Source organism: Neolamprologus brichardi, chromosome 5, assembly GCF_056152115.1.
Source record: "Neolamprologus brichardi isolate AB-2024 chromosome 5, ASM5615211v1, whole genome shotgun sequence".
NCBI lineage: Eukaryota > Metazoa > Chordata > Actinopteri > Cichliformes > Cichlidae > Neolamprologus > Neolamprologus brichardi.
The window spans coordinates 9,844,796-9,859,512 of record NC_142108.1 but is presented as its reverse complement, the minus strand read 5'-3'; the positions used below and the strand labels follow the sequence as shown (position 1 = coordinate 9,859,512).

General features: G+C 40.0%; 2 protein-coding genes across 8 annotated transcripts in view; both read right to left on the bottom strand.

Annotated features, from left to right (window-relative positions):
- cita (citron rho-interacting serine/threonine kinase a) overlaps positions 1-11,619 on the bottom strand; it is a 35,873-nt gene extending 24,254 nt beyond the window's left edge. For all 7 annotated transcript variants that reach the window (XM_035905133.2, XM_035905136.2, XM_035905135.2 and 4 more), the window contains exons 1-10: positions 11,493-11,619; positions 11,146-11,318; positions 10,889-11,030; positions 10,350-10,525; positions 8,173-8,274; positions 5,951-6,093; positions 5,487-5,580; positions 5,195-5,401; positions 4,868-5,021; positions 3,456-3,645 (exon numbers count right to left, since the gene is read on the bottom strand). In XM_035905133.2, the coding sequence (XP_035761026.1) occupies positions 3,456-3,645; positions 4,868-5,021; positions 5,195-5,401; positions 5,487-5,580; positions 5,951-6,093; positions 8,173-8,274; positions 10,350-10,525; positions 10,889-11,030; positions 11,146-11,247 (1,310 nt within the window). In that variant the 5' untranslated portion in view covers positions 11,248-11,318; positions 11,493-11,619. The remainder of the gene's footprint in view (positions 1-3,455; positions 3,646-4,867; positions 5,022-5,194; positions 5,402-5,486; positions 5,581-5,950; positions 6,094-8,172; positions 8,275-10,349; positions 10,526-10,888; positions 11,031-11,145; positions 11,319-11,492) is intronic.
- A 610-nt stretch (positions 11,620-12,229) lies between these two features.
- LOC102778376 (beta-crystallin B3-like) lies at positions 12,230-14,096 on the bottom strand. The gene is made up of 6 exons (XM_006784537.2): positions 14,013-14,096; positions 13,569-13,650; positions 13,350-13,465; positions 13,096-13,228; positions 12,864-13,006; positions 12,230-12,704 (listed from the first exon to the last, which is right to left on the bottom strand). Exons 2-6 carry the CDS (start codon positions 13,641-13,643, stop codon positions 12,410-12,412), a joined length of 762 nt encoding a protein of 253 aa, XP_006784600.1. The 5' UTR covers positions 13,644-13,650; positions 14,013-14,096; the 3' UTR covers positions 12,230-12,409.
- Between the last annotated feature and the right edge of the window lie 621 nt (positions 14,097-14,717).

The following is a 14,717-nucleotide window of genomic DNA, read 5'->3' as shown; positions in this document are numbered from 1 at the left end:
AAAAAAAATCAATTAAAAATGCAACCAATGATTCGAATAATCAGTCAGACTAATGAACAAGAATGGGACTCGGCTGGCAGTCTTATATTGCCACATAAGGACACAACACATAACAGCAAGGCCTACAGTCATTGTATCTGTAATGAAGTCGGTCAAAACGCAGACACAACACCCACACGTCATAAACGAGTAACAGAAACCAGGAGCATAAAAGCTGACTCAACCTTCCCTTTGGAGTTGGCGAATGAAGAATATCTAGTAATGACAATTATTCTTTTGACAACAGAACAGCTGAGCAATTTTTATGCAGAACAATTTGTATATATATTTTTCTGCTGCAGTATGATTAGGACAAAACAGACGGCATGAACAAAATGGACCTGCAGACCCGGGAATGTTTGCCGTTAGCCTGACAAAATAATTTGACAGGAGAATTTGGGATATGCTGTTGCGTGGGGCTGATCTCCAGAAGGCTCAGTGTGAGTACAATACACTCTTTTTTTGTTGTTATTTGTATAAGGTAATGTTCCATTTTGTTTCCATTCTCTGCAGCAACCGAGAGCACCAAGTGAATTTTTCCCATTTTGCTGACCAGAGACAAGGCAACTATGAATAGAGTCCTCTAAATAAATGAATGAATCTGTATGAATGAGTTCACAAACACTGCAGAAGGATCTTTAATAAAGTTGACTCAGACTGAGTCACAGTGTTAAAAATAATCAGAAAAGCAAGCACTGCTCCCTTTGCCTCTCTGCACCGAGAAGCATCCCCCTGAAACACACACACACACACACACACACCATATATACAGTATACAGAAAAGTGTGTGCACACACACACACATTTGGCTCGTACTGCTGAAACAAAAACAGCAACACCCTAGGCAGTTCTTTTTCACAGGCCTCTAGATTAAACAGAAGCATTTCAGCCAGATGCCAATTAAAAATTGATGTTAGACATCAAAATTCAAGTGGGAGATGGGGGGTGGGTGGGTTTTTGTACAGATAATGTGACCATTTAAGTAATTAGCTGGAGATTTTTGCTTGAGTTTCAGGAAGCATAGGTAATACTTTAATAGCGCTAAACATAATGTGGCCATGAAGAATTTAAGTATTTAAAAGAGGGAAAATGTTAGACCACGCTTTCCACTGAGGAATGGGAGAGCTGTCATGTTTTTTAACTGTGGAGGAAAAAGAAATGAGTAACCAGTGCAAACTGCATTATTGAAGAGACTCAGAAAGACAATGACACAAAGAAAGTTAAAAGGCTTAGCAGCACTCATCAGGTACGCAAAAGGATGGATAACAGTCATGTACACTGAAGGAAGAAACAAACACGTAATACTAACAAGCAGTGTGATGAAAACAAGGCAACCTCTGGGGAAATCTTTTGTAGGACATGCAAAATTCCCCAATAACAATTTCTTTTTTCAATTTGTGCTTAAAATAAAATAACTAACACACACACACACACACACACACACACACACACACACACACACACACACACACACACACACACACACACACACACACACACACACACACACACACACACTCACACACACTCACACTAACTAATCTTTTTCTCTGTTTTTAATATAAGTGCTAGAAGACTCTTCTTCTCCTGCCATTGCCAACATTTTTTGGTCATTCATGTGCTACATGTCCTGGGGCAGTTCGTTCAAAAAAAGGGTCCCCCATGTAAAGCTTTGACCCAGATGGCACCACTGTAAATGGTGGGAATTCAGTACAAACACAAATTTCTTTTCCAAAAGCCCATGAATGTCCTCAATGGATTTCCTACATACTGTGTGTGTGTGTTGCCAAGATACCTTGTAAGACAAAAATCATAGCCTATATTACAGGATTACATTTGACGCCAACGAAGGAACAATGGCCACCCATATACCTTTACCCAGTATCGGTAGATATTTGGCACAACGTTGGATGCCTGACCAGACAGACTGACCTAATAACACCGTTTTATGTCCAGCTCCAAACAGGCAAAAACAGATATTTATAAACTGTAAATACTGCACATGTTGTATTAACCATCTCAGAATTTCCTTAATCCAGCCAAAAATCCTAACAATGTCATTTTTTATGGGTGTTTAGTATGATTTTCCAACACTATACCACAGACAGCTTCTTATAAATTTGAGGCAAGTTTTTAAGAGGATTTTGCTGTTAAGTTTTTACTAATGAGGAGTGAGACAGACAAGTTCAAAAAGGAGAAGAAAATACAAACAATAGCAGGAACCCCCAAAACAGATGATTAGCATTTCATTATGCCTGGCTCTAGGTTCATTTCTCTTTCCTATTTGGCATTGTAATGAATAATGTGTACACGGATATGCATGCTCCCACACACGCAACACAATTCTGACACATCTTATGAACACTGAGCTCCTCTTAATCAAATGCAGCATAGAAAATGACTGGCTTCTGTTAAAAACCTTGAACAGATGACTGATGGTGTAACAGCAAGGCGACTTAGACATTAGAAGAGGGAGAAATAACAGGAGGAGATGAGACGGGTAAAGATGGGGGGTGGGGACAGGGGGGGAAAAAAAAACAAAAAAAAACCCCACACACACAAAAAAAACCCATCACGGTTGTAACCATAGAAATAATTCTCTCCCCCAATCTGAGCTCTCATCCTTTTCCCCAGTCTAATCTGCTAATGCTTTTTCTCCATTTCTGTTGCCGCTGCTGTCATGATCTGCAGTCTCCAGCACCATTAACCTGCGAGAGCACTAGCATGGGGCTGCAAGAACAAAAACCCATCCTCTTGCTTTATTATCAGGGGTTAAGAAGCCAAACACAATTAGGTATAATTACAGTCCCAAAACCCATGCCGTAAAAGTCAGGAGCCTATTACGCTTCACAGTAACAGAGAAGGCACAATAACAGCAGTGAGGGTGGGAGTGTGTCTATGTGTGGGGTTCCACTTCTCAGCAAACCTCATCGGCACACTCAGCCGCATACCAATCAGTCGATGGCAAGATAACACCAGCTAACATCCTCTGAGCCATTCATTTGATCTATCTGCGCACTGGATCACTTACGTGTGATCTGAAGGTACAAAAACAAGAAGTCAGTAGGAGAGAGCACCACAGAACAGGGGGATCCCTCCCTTTTCTCATTCCTTGTCTGACACAGCATATAGCCAAACCCTTTTTGGCCCCAACAGGCACAACACTAATGACAGGGACAATACCAACTGCCCTGGGCACCAAGCTAGGTCACCTGAAACAAGGCTACCTGGAAATTGTTGCCGTGGTAATGAGGAGACTAATGGCAGAACAGCATTCAGTACTAGCATGGGGTCTTTAACCAACAAAAGGTATTAGAAAGGTGCATGCAAAAGGTCTCTGCATTGTCTAAAGGAAAAACAGGCTTTAGTCTACTTTGAATGATCCCAACAATGACTAGTAAACAGGTACCACTTACTCAGTTTTGGCCAACAGTATCAACGCTCTGCTGAAGAACCAGCCTAGAAAAGGCAGATCCTGGCCCTGGAAGCCCGCCGGCAGAGCTCCTTGCTGGGCTGCTGAGGCTGGCCAGGGGGCTGCCTGCTCCAGCTCCTCAAAATTAGAGGTGTCATCTTCAGCATGCAACGCAGGAACGAAAGGCGGGAGAACTGCAGGGGAAGAGCATGAGAGGTGGGAATAAGAGAGAGGGCAAGGGAAAAAGGAAGCCGCTATGAACAAGGTACTTAAAAACAAAAAATGTAAAAAAAACCAAAAACAAACAAAAAAAAAAAAACACAAGGAGAAAGGGGAGAGAAAGGAAGGGAGGAGGAATAGAGAGCGGAGAGCGGTGGTAGCCTAGAGAGCAGTAAGTCGCGCGTTGATGCACATGCTGCCTCTGTCCCTCCCTCCTCTCTTTCGCGCTCTCTCATACACACATGCTCACTCACTCTCTCACTGCAGCAGAGCAAGCTAATCAGCTGGACCCAAAGCTGATGCATAAAGCTCTATCCGTGCTCAGTTGTGAATAAACAAGGATGATATTTTTAATGCAGACATTTGTACATATATGTATTTTGAGGGTTTTTTTTGCTACTACTCAAACAAAATCAATTAACAAAGAGAAAAATAAATAAATAAAAACTATCAATCTAAATGCTTTATCATAGACAAACAGCTGTCAGTGCTAAGAGGAAACCATGGGCATAGTAATGTTATATAATTACTTTATAATGTGGGGGGGTGTCATCTGCAGAAAATACCTATTTGGTAGAGCCAAAACAAACACCGATCACCCCTGCAGATACACTTGTGAATTACAGTAGCACTGTAGGCATGTGCCTCTTCAATGTGACTATGCTTCACTGAAATTATCTATTAATTTGAGTGTTATGGGTGTGTTTTCCAATGGCCAGTCAGGGGAAACTGTGAAACTCACTGACAACAATAACATTTAACAAACGCTACAAAGAGCATGTCTGGTGTTGCCTGCGTAAACGATGCGTGCTGCATCTGTTGAGAAACAGATGAGTCGCAGATCTTAACGGTCTGCCTTCCCTTCCTCAAAAAAAAAAAAAAAATGGCTTACTGCCAACAGCGCACAGAATCTCATTATTTTACTATAGACAACACCAACGCTATTGTTGTCTATGAGCTTACCCCCTGAACACACACAGACGTAGACTAGATGTTGTTGGGTGGGGTTTGGATTGTTGTTTTTTTGCTTATATATAAAAGAATAAAAAAAGAAACCCAAGCATTAGAATTTGACAACTAGTAATATATCAACTGTGTCGTAACACAATTACAACAAGAATGTGTCATTTCAAGTGAAATTGAGCACGTCTACTAAAAAGATTGCAGAGAAGTCTCAAGGGAGAGGAATCTCCTCACCTTGTCGCAAGTTGTTCCAGTCAACGCTGGAGAAGAAAGAGTGACAGTGGAGTCCCTGGAAACCCAGTCGCTCCTTTGCACCACAAAGTAAGCTCTGTACCAAGTCTACAAACTGCTTACTGGTACGTGGCTCCTCTGGAAACTTTAAGCAACGCTGTAGGCAAAAAAAAAAAATTGAACAAGAATTGAATAAATATTTTATAGACTGATTAAATATTGCCTAAATTAGACTGCATATATTACTGACCGTAACAGGAATACTGATTAGACCGTTTGTGTCTGATCTGTTATAGAGATTGAATACATAAACAATGACAATGTCAGCACCTGGAAGTTAAGGATGTTGTAGATAGTCTTGGTCGAAGTGGCTTCAGAAAAAGGTGACCGGGCATAAATCATCTCATAGGCAATAACCCCAAGGGACCACCAATCACACTCAACTCCATAGGTGCTGTTAGAACCCCCATTCATGGCTGTCAGGACTTCAGGAGAAAGAAAGTCCTGGGTTCCGACAGGCACTGTGGAAGTGGCCACCTGGGAAAACATAACAGAAACTCTGTAATGTCATTGTGAAGAACAGTGAAGTTAATACATATAGCAAAGCCTATATTCGACTTACCGTTTTGTTAGCAGTCAGCCTGGCAGCTGATCCAAAGTCAGCCAGCTTAATATGACCAGTCCGATCAATGAGAATATTCTCTGGTTTGACATCTCTGTAAGTGGATAGTTTAGTAGAAATTTGATACGGCTTTTACGGAGCTGTTTGCTGTCTGAGTACTGTAAAATGCTCTACTGCTCCAAGCATAACGGAGACATTTGCAAACTCCACAACGTTTTTATAACATTTGCCATCACACTCTACATTAAATTAGTTAAAGTGATAACAATTCTCATGTACAGGATCCGGTTATTGTGGCCTTTTCAATGAAAACAAAAGAAAAACATTTTTAATATAGACCTGGAAGTTGAGAAACCCATTCTACGGGAACACTGCCACTCCTTCATTGATCATGTTTTACTGTTAAGTCTTACTTGGCTAATCCTCTATCAATAACAGGTTGGATTTCGTAGCGGGTATTTTACCTGTGGACGTAGCCCAACTGGTGGACAGCATGAATGGCCTCTACCAGCTCAGCCAAATAAAATCGAGCCATGGACTCATCAAACTGATCCTCATATCGGTTTAGGAGAGACATCAGGTCACCGCCTGGCAAGTACTCCATCGCCTGAAAGCATATGTGTGTAAAGTGAGGAACTGGCAGGATAAGACTATAACCAGTGCATAGCATTTGAAGGATTGTGTGTTGTTGTTGAAGGCTGTAAAAGCTTTAAGAACGCCTCTAAATGTGTCTATATTTAGAAGGAAAAACAAAGCAACAAGTGTAGGGCCATGTGTTTGAGCTTACATCAAAGCTCTGCTCAGCATAAGCTTATAGGGTGGTTCTCCTCATTATAGATTCAGTTATATAACACCGGGTACTATTGCTGATTTATCTATGATACTGCAGTCAAAGTATTCCTGTTCAATTGCTAAAAAATATGTCAAGAATAAATGCATAATTCCAGTGTAGCCTAGAATGAATGATCATAGGATGAAAGAAGACACATTTAAGTCAAAGCAACATACTGCAACCATAACATAGCTCATTTGAAGACATATAGTTTTGAAAGTTTGGAAAAATAAATCAGCCTTGGTTAACGTTGCCTAAAATTCTTTTTTTTTTCCTGCTGTCTGCACACTGAAATAAAAGGTGCTGTGCCAAGTTGATTTGAGCTATATGTTTAAAGCCATACAGCCATAAACAGGCAAAGCCCATGCACATGAATGGTCAGCGAGTCTCAATGAACGGGAGCATTCTCCAGTGTTACCTAGCAACAGGGAGACTGGGTGCCTCTCTGACACACGGATAAAGATGGATGCTTTGTATTTTCCTCCATGCTCAGTTAGGGAGCAGAGAGACAGAGGGGGAGAGAAAAAAAGAGGAGGAAGAATTGAAACAGATATGCAGGGGACATAAAGGAACGTATATAGATGGTGAAAGAAAAAAAATGGGCAGGAGAAAATATAAGGCCTAGCTGCACAAGAAACTGACTGCACTCTTTCCTACTACCTAAGACAGCCTTGATCATAAGGAAAAATACAGATTCATTGTAAGTTTAACAGCTAACTGTAACTGACAAAGTGCTAAGATTGCATTATTAAAGGGATACGTTTCCCCCTTTAATTAGTTACTCATACAATAATGCAGCATAAAGAGTATACATTCACTGAGTGTTTTAAATGGTAAACAGTAAGCTCAGTTCCTGATTTCCCTCCTTATTTTTCACAGTGATAGCTTAAAAAATGTGATACTGTTTTGTTAGTTGCAGTAAGCTGTTAATTTCAAGCAAAACTAAACCCAAAGATTGCTCACAGCATCTAAAAAGCCACGGGAGGAGTCAGTAATGAATGATGTGATTTTTCATGAAAAAATCCTGGTCACTGTGGAACGTACTGATGGCAAAAATAACGACTTCTTAAGAATGAAACCTTTTTTTCCACTGCTACAAAATATTTTTCTTGTACAAACAGATTGGTCATTTTATAATTCCTCCTTCACATGCCACTTTGAGTGACTGCCAGTTTTGTTGGTCAAATTTTGAAAATCAAACATAGAAAGCAGGTAACAATAGGCAAATTTTGATGATTGTATCTCTAGGGTTCATGTATAGTGTGGGTGTTTGTTTTACTTCTGAGTCTAGCCATTTTCCCCACAGTATAATTTTAGAGTTTGGGGGAATACACAGTGTGCTTATGATACTTTGAGTGAAAGCCAATAGGTCATACCAACTCAATTTTTTGTTTCATAGCACCAAATCACAACAGGAGCCTCAAGGGCCTTTATATTGCAAGGTAAAGAGCCTACTATATATATATATATATATATATATATATATATATATATGGAAAAACTCACTTTTAACAGGAAGACACCTCCAGCAGAACCGGGCTCAGGGAAGGGCAGCTATCTACTATGACCAGTTATGAAGTCACTATACGGTCAGTACTATTTTGTAACACTGGGACTAACACTACATCGAGGCCTACACTACAAAATACAAGGCCTTTACTTTATACATGAAATATAGCACAAATATTGTATTAGTAAGTACAGTATGTTATGTGTGCCATTTTCTCTGTGTGTTACAAAAGATCCTTAAAATATTATTTTGATTCAGAAAAAATTAGCAAACTAGTCATTTCAATTCATCATTAAGATAAAAAAGAAAAAAGAAAAAAAAAGAAACATGTGCCGCAGTCTCACCAGGTAAACATGATCTTTATCCTGGAAGGCATACAGCAGCTGTGGGATCCAGGGACTACTGTTCAGAGCCAAGATCCTCCGCTCCTCTTCATGAAAAATCACCTTTGAAGAGTTAGAAGGTGAGCAATGAGCAGTTATACTGTTTGAAATGTAAGCAATACAAATATATACTGTGATTAGTATAATGGCCATATAAACAGATGTGCCTGAAACACAGAAACTTCCATATTAAGAAACTGAATGTGGGTTAAATGTAATTGCATTTTATTTCAGATAAAACTGTGCAAAAATCTACTTTTTCTGGTGATTAGAATTCTTGCCTTTCTCGTCTAGCTTCAGTTCTTGTTCCCTCTTTTTATAAGCGCCAGATGAGTCTAAATTACACAAAACTGTCACAGGTGGCACGAAGAAGACATTTCTTGTTCATTAAAACTGTTCATTCTTCAGCTCCCTTTGTGTCACAGCTCATGTACTATTCTGACAGAGATCTGTCTGATTAGTCATATGCCAGAGAGCACAGCTGTGAAATATTGGATCCAAGTGACATTTGTTGTGCTTAGCCCTACAGCACTCTCCAGTGGACTTTTTTAGGACTACAAATTTGGAACACCAAGTAGCTAAGACACAGTTAACAGTACTTGTGTAGTAAATGTGAAAGTGAAAAATTCAAGCCCCTTATTCTTTATACACTTCAATACTCCTGAGGAAATCATTTTAATAGAGGACTATTATAACAAACAAAAAAAAAGATAAAATAATTATCCATCCCATGCATCCAGGTTAACTGGTGTTTCTAAATTGCTCATAGGTCTGAATATGAGAGTGAATTGTTGTCTCTGTGTTAAAATAATTAAATAAATACTTTTCAATAAATGTTATTATTACATGATTATTCTCAGTGAATGTCATTCTGACAGAAATCCATCTCAAGTACATGAACCTTTCCACTCCCATTAGACGGACTCTAAATCTACCCGTTTTATAGGGTTTCTACTTGTGGTAGTGAGCAAACCACAAGTGGTATTATAAACATTAATAAAACATTAATAATGGGCATTTGCTCCACTAATCTATGACAGCGTATTCAAAGAAATCCAGAAACAAAAGCTACAGTCTTGAGAAAAAGAAAGTTTTTTTCAGCAGTCTATGCAGTCATGTGAAAAATAAAGTACACCCTTACTGTGTAGGAATTAAGAGGGTAAGTAGCAGGCAGATGCTGCTGATCACCAGCAAATGTGACCACCTCTGCAAAAACAAGTTCAACAAAGTAATCCAAAGGTCAGATGGCCCAATCTTCAAAGAAATTGCAAAAAACAAAACAAAAGGGCTACATCTCAGGCTCGAGTTAACATGTTAAACTTTGTAACAACACAACTAAAAAAAAGAGTGAAGAAATATGTCTTATTTGAAAATGTCCCTCTAAAAAGAAGATGGTAGCTCAGTTTAGGTTTGCAAAGTTGAATCTGAACAAACCACAAGATTTCAAGAGCAATATCCTTCAGACAGACAAGACGAAAGTGGACATGCTTGGCTATAATGCACAACACCACAACTGGTGAACATCAAAGACAGCATATCAACAAAAATGCCTCAAAGGGAGTTCTAGAGGCTGATGATTTGGGCTTTTATTCCACCCACAGTACCTGGGGTGCTTGCAGTGGGAAGTAGCTATGAACTCCTCTGTATGCCAAAGTATTGAAGACTGAGAGTAAGGACATCTGTCCAAAAGCTAAAGCTACACCCAAACTAGGTCATGTAACGTAACAATGATCCCAAGCACAGCAACAAATCTGCAACCAAATGACTGAAAAAGAAAAGAATCAAGGTGTTGCAATGGTCCAGTCCTCAACTAGACTGAAATGTCTAGAGGAACCCAGACATTTATTTGCTGTGCATAAACAAATTTTCACAAACCTCTGCAAACAGAAGCAACATTGTAAAGCTACAAAACTGTTAAGTGCACAAGACTGCTACAATGGAATCCTTAAAACTTTCTTTTTCACACAACTTTAAATGGAACCAGCATACATTTATTTTATTACTCTCACTTCTGGTTTTCCTTCTGGAAAAAAACTATTAACAAATAAATAGCAAACTACCAAAATTTCCTTTTTGTGTCCCAGATATGGATATCAAAACTCTCTGGTACGATGTAGTTCTTAGAGGACGAAACTTACATTTTCTTGAGTGCGTAAAACTGTCTTCTTCATGACTTTAAGTGCACAAACACCTCCAGTAGCCTTCTCCCGGACAACTCGGACTTCAGCAAAACGACCCCGACCCACCACTGCATGCAGGTCAAAGTCTTGAAGCCCGGGCTGTAGGGCCCGCAGCTCCGAGACAACTTCAGAAACTGTTTCAAAAAGCACGAACAGCTCAGCTCAGCACAGCACAAACAACTTTTTCACCCTTTATGGCTTCAAAATTTGAAGTAAAACCTTTAAGACATTTTTTTGAATGTGAACTATGAGCTAAACACCTTATTCTAACTAGAGCCACAGCAACATACTCTTAGTAGAATTATCAAAGTCCACCTTACAGATATTACAAAAAAGGCATTAGCCTTGTAGTATGCTAAAGAGCATTTTAAAACTGTGCATCACAAATAACTGCTCTTAATCAATTTCATCAGTTGATATAATCAGGTTTTGTTAAAACAGATATGACTGATAAATAAAACAAACAAATCTTGTTCATATTTAAAATGTATGCTTACATTTATTGACGAAGTTTGCCACATGATGTATCTTCATAAGTTCTGGGGAAGTGCACTCTTGGTAGAGAAGCAGCAAAGCCTCCAGAAACTCTTCCCGACCTAAAGTGCATCCTCCCTGCTCCCCACACAGACTCAGTCGTCCCTGAAAACAATACACAAACAAGAAAAGTGGAGTTCACAGGAGACTGCTATTCGGGATGTATTTAAACTGAATTTTAAGAGATCGAGACTACACCTAAGCTGATCCATTACTTTACCTGAAACAGCTGGTTGAGTCGTGAGCTGCGGCTAGTGATAGGGTCAGCAGAGGAAGACGGTGTTTTCAGGTTTCCCTGACTCACGTATTTAAACTTCAGCATGGTCTCTTCACAGCATAAAAGCAGGTAGCAAGTCGAGATTTAAATCCAGGGCATTAACGAAATATTGATACCTACAGACCAAGAAAAAGCTGTCACTTGGTGTCAACAACATGCCCCCCTTTAGCGCGCTAAGCTAACGGTGGGTAACGTTCGCTTTCTAACTTAGCTTATAAAACAGAACATTAAAGACGAAACACTCTTGACATATGAATAAAATTAAAGCGGTCTGTTAGGAAATTACTCACCAGCTAGTCATTTAGGTAGCTATCATACTCTTTTAAAGTTATATAGGCATATTTATGTGCTTAAGAGCACACTATTTTCTACACAGTCACCCTGTTTCCGGTCAACTTTCAAATTTTGCGCGTTGCCCGCCCAGCTCACGAGCCTGCTGAATGAATCTTGGTTCTGATTGGATGTTCCATTTTATGTGGGCGGGCATAAATGCAGTTGTTAACCAATGAGAGTTGAGCACACCAAGGAACGCTGGGAAAGGTTCTGAAGAGGGGGATGATCGTGTTTTTATCAACAAAACACGCCATAAATATCAGTTAGTTTACAATCTAACAAGTGGCTAATAGTAAAAAAAAAAAAAAAAAGTATAAAAATAGCAAAAATTGTATGAGCATTAATTACAATGCCCCAGAGTTAAAAAGAAACGGGGCCTGACTAGATTCAAAGACTCAGAAGAACCAAACATCAGGTCGACAGTGACTAAATAATTGAAAAAGAATAACATGTTATCAGTGGTGGTGTAGCAAGGATTTCTAGTGTCACAAAGCTTTTTTTCACATCACGCACCCTTCTAATGCCAATTACTAATAGTTGATAATTATTTCTGGTCTGAATTATTGTTTACTTAATTTTAATATACTTATAAGTTGTTTGTCTAATGCACAGATCGTTTTAACACTCTCACTCCAATCCCATGTATTAATTTATACAAAATAAATGGCATGGAATAATTTACAAATAACCAGAATCAGGGCCAAAACTTTTATTTCCAACAGAAATGCATGGTTAATTTTTTCAGTTCCAGTTTTCCAAAACTGCTTGGTCAGTTAGCCTAAACCAATAAAGAGCTTTAATAATGAGAGACTAAGGACTGGCCAGCTGCCTTCAGCATTCACCAGTTTCTGTGGAAAGTGTCAGAGGTGGGAGTTTAAGCTTCGGGCTGAGTTTGGGATTTGGGGTTGGGAGTAGGGTTAGGATTGGGATTGGGTGGTGTAGGGGCAGGGACTGGAGCTGGGGCTGGGGCTGGACCAGGAGCTGGGGCAGGGGCAGGGGCGGGGGCAGGGGCGATATAGCACCCTCTCTTATGCCACTGCATGTCCCGCACACGTCGGACGGACTGGATCTGAGGTGCAGTGGCTCCCCAATCATTCCAGTGCTTGAAGTCTCCTTGCTCAAACACATACTGGCGCCCTCTGTAGCCTGGATACATGTATCCTACCCACCTTCATGAGGAAGAGAAACAGTATCACATTTCTGGGACAGTGATTTTTACACAAATTTAATATCATTTTGCACAAATGCACTTCTATCTTACATTTCATGGCTTCATTTCTGATAAGTGGAAATCATTGTAGTGAGAGACTGCGAATGGTGAAACTTACGTTCCATTGACAGCCTTAGCACTGGCCACACGGTCTTGGAAACCATGAGCCCACAGACTGGGGACATCATCATCAACAATCTCCATTTTTCTGCCTTCAAAGCCAGCATTCTCAAACAGATGTAACTTGTGATCTGCACTGTCCTGCAGAAAACAGTATATTTCCACATGTTTAACATCAACCCTTGCGAAATCACAAAATGTCTGAGGTTCATTTCATTTCAGGTACATACCACTTTCAGAGGCCTAAAGGAGCTCAGGCTGTAGCTACTCTGGGAGTTGGTCCAGGTGCTCCAACGAGGATACTCTCCCTTCTCCAGCACAAACAGCTCTCCAGCAAAACTTGGACGCTCAAACCCTACCCATCTGACAACATGGAAAATAAGCAAGATATATAAATGCACACATTTGTTGAAAGCAAAGGCAACAGCTACAAAATAGGATCTACGTGCAGTGAAAATAAAGGAAGGGTAACTGAGTCACTCACGGTCCCGACTCCACAATGACTGAACCAACCCTTTGTGTCTTCTCCAGCACATCTTTACATTCACCAGACAGCTCCACCTTTTTTCCACGAAAGTTCTCATACTCAAAAACCACCAGCTGCAAAACAGGGACAGGTGGAGCAGGTAAATGATGCAGTCCATAAGCCCGTGGTCTTTTTGAGTTTGTTTAACAGAAAAGTCCCTCTTGTTAAATCTGGTACCTTATATGTTGCTCCAGCCCCTCCTTGGCCCTTTTCTGCAGGCAGCTGGTCTGGGGTTCCCTGCTGGTCTGTCATTTTTAGTCTACAAAGCACAACAATCACATTGCTTAGTGTTAGATTAAATACATACACCTGATATACAAAATAAACATTCAAATAAAAATGATGAGATATGAGCTATTGAGTTTATGCACATGAAAAAAGTTTTCCTGCAAGATTGGATTGCATAATACAGTTTAGATTAGCATAATCGTGTTGTTCAGAATTCAATCAGGAAGTAACCTGCAACTTTTGTTTAGCTTACACAAATCTTACTTGTATCTGTTAGAATAGCACACTAATAGTCCCTCTGGATCCACAAAGAAGAAGTTCTTGAGAGAAAACAAAAAAAGGGAAAATAATTGTCTTGGTTCTTTTTCCCTTTTTCTTTTTCTTTTTCTTTACCTTGATGGCTTGTGCTTCAATGCACCCCGTACAAGCCACGTTTTCCGTCTTCCCTCTTTCTTTTCTTTGCCCTTTCTGTCTGTGACTGAGTGAGGATGTGTGTGGAGGCCTGGTGAGCGGTTGGTGGATGCCAGTGGGGGTATTTATGGTTTATTTCTAGCCACAGCAGCAAAAAGCCTGTTGATGCAGCAAGTCTGTCGCACCCATTGTGTCCATCACACTGCTTCTCAATAGGCTTGCCCTCTGTCCCTGGCACACTGGCAAGCGCTGCCCAGCTCTCTGCCCGTGCTGCCATCCTGACCATGATCCTATAGTGGGCACAAGCTCTGACTGCCAGCCAAGAGAATGAACAGAGATCAGTCTCACTCAGCACTATTGGCCCCACCCAGCTATCTTGCTCTCCACTCTCCAGTTTTCTACCCCTTTCTTTACCTTTCTCTTCATCCAGTTCCCAACAGAAATTGCGTCCAAATTTTTCCTTTATGTGCAATTTCAAAAGAATAGGCACATTTTTATTTGAAAAAAATAAATAAATAAAAATAACTCCAAAAAAATGACAAGAACAAAAGGATTTGTAAAACACAATTGAAACAATATTATATATGAAGTCACTCAACACTTTTTAGGCACACCTATTCAACTGCTTGTTATCTAATCAATCAATCAATCAATCAATCGCATAGACACTGAAACTGCATAAAAAAG

Bases quoted from the DNA above. Each gene is read 5' to 3' on its own strand.
- LOC102778376 (XM_006784537.2), bottom strand. From the start codon at position 13,643: ATGACAGACCAGCAGGGAACCCCAGACCAGCTGCCTGCAGAAAAGGGC. The intron at 13,229-13,349 runs GTGAGTGACTCA...CCATGTTGTCAG, and splicing joins GTCATTGTGGAGTCGGGACC to ATGGGTAGGGTTTGAGCGTC. The intron at 13,007-13,095 runs GTATGTACCTGA...TGTTTTCTGCAG, and splicing joins CCTTTAGGCCTCTGAAAGTG to GACAGTGCAGATCACAAGTT.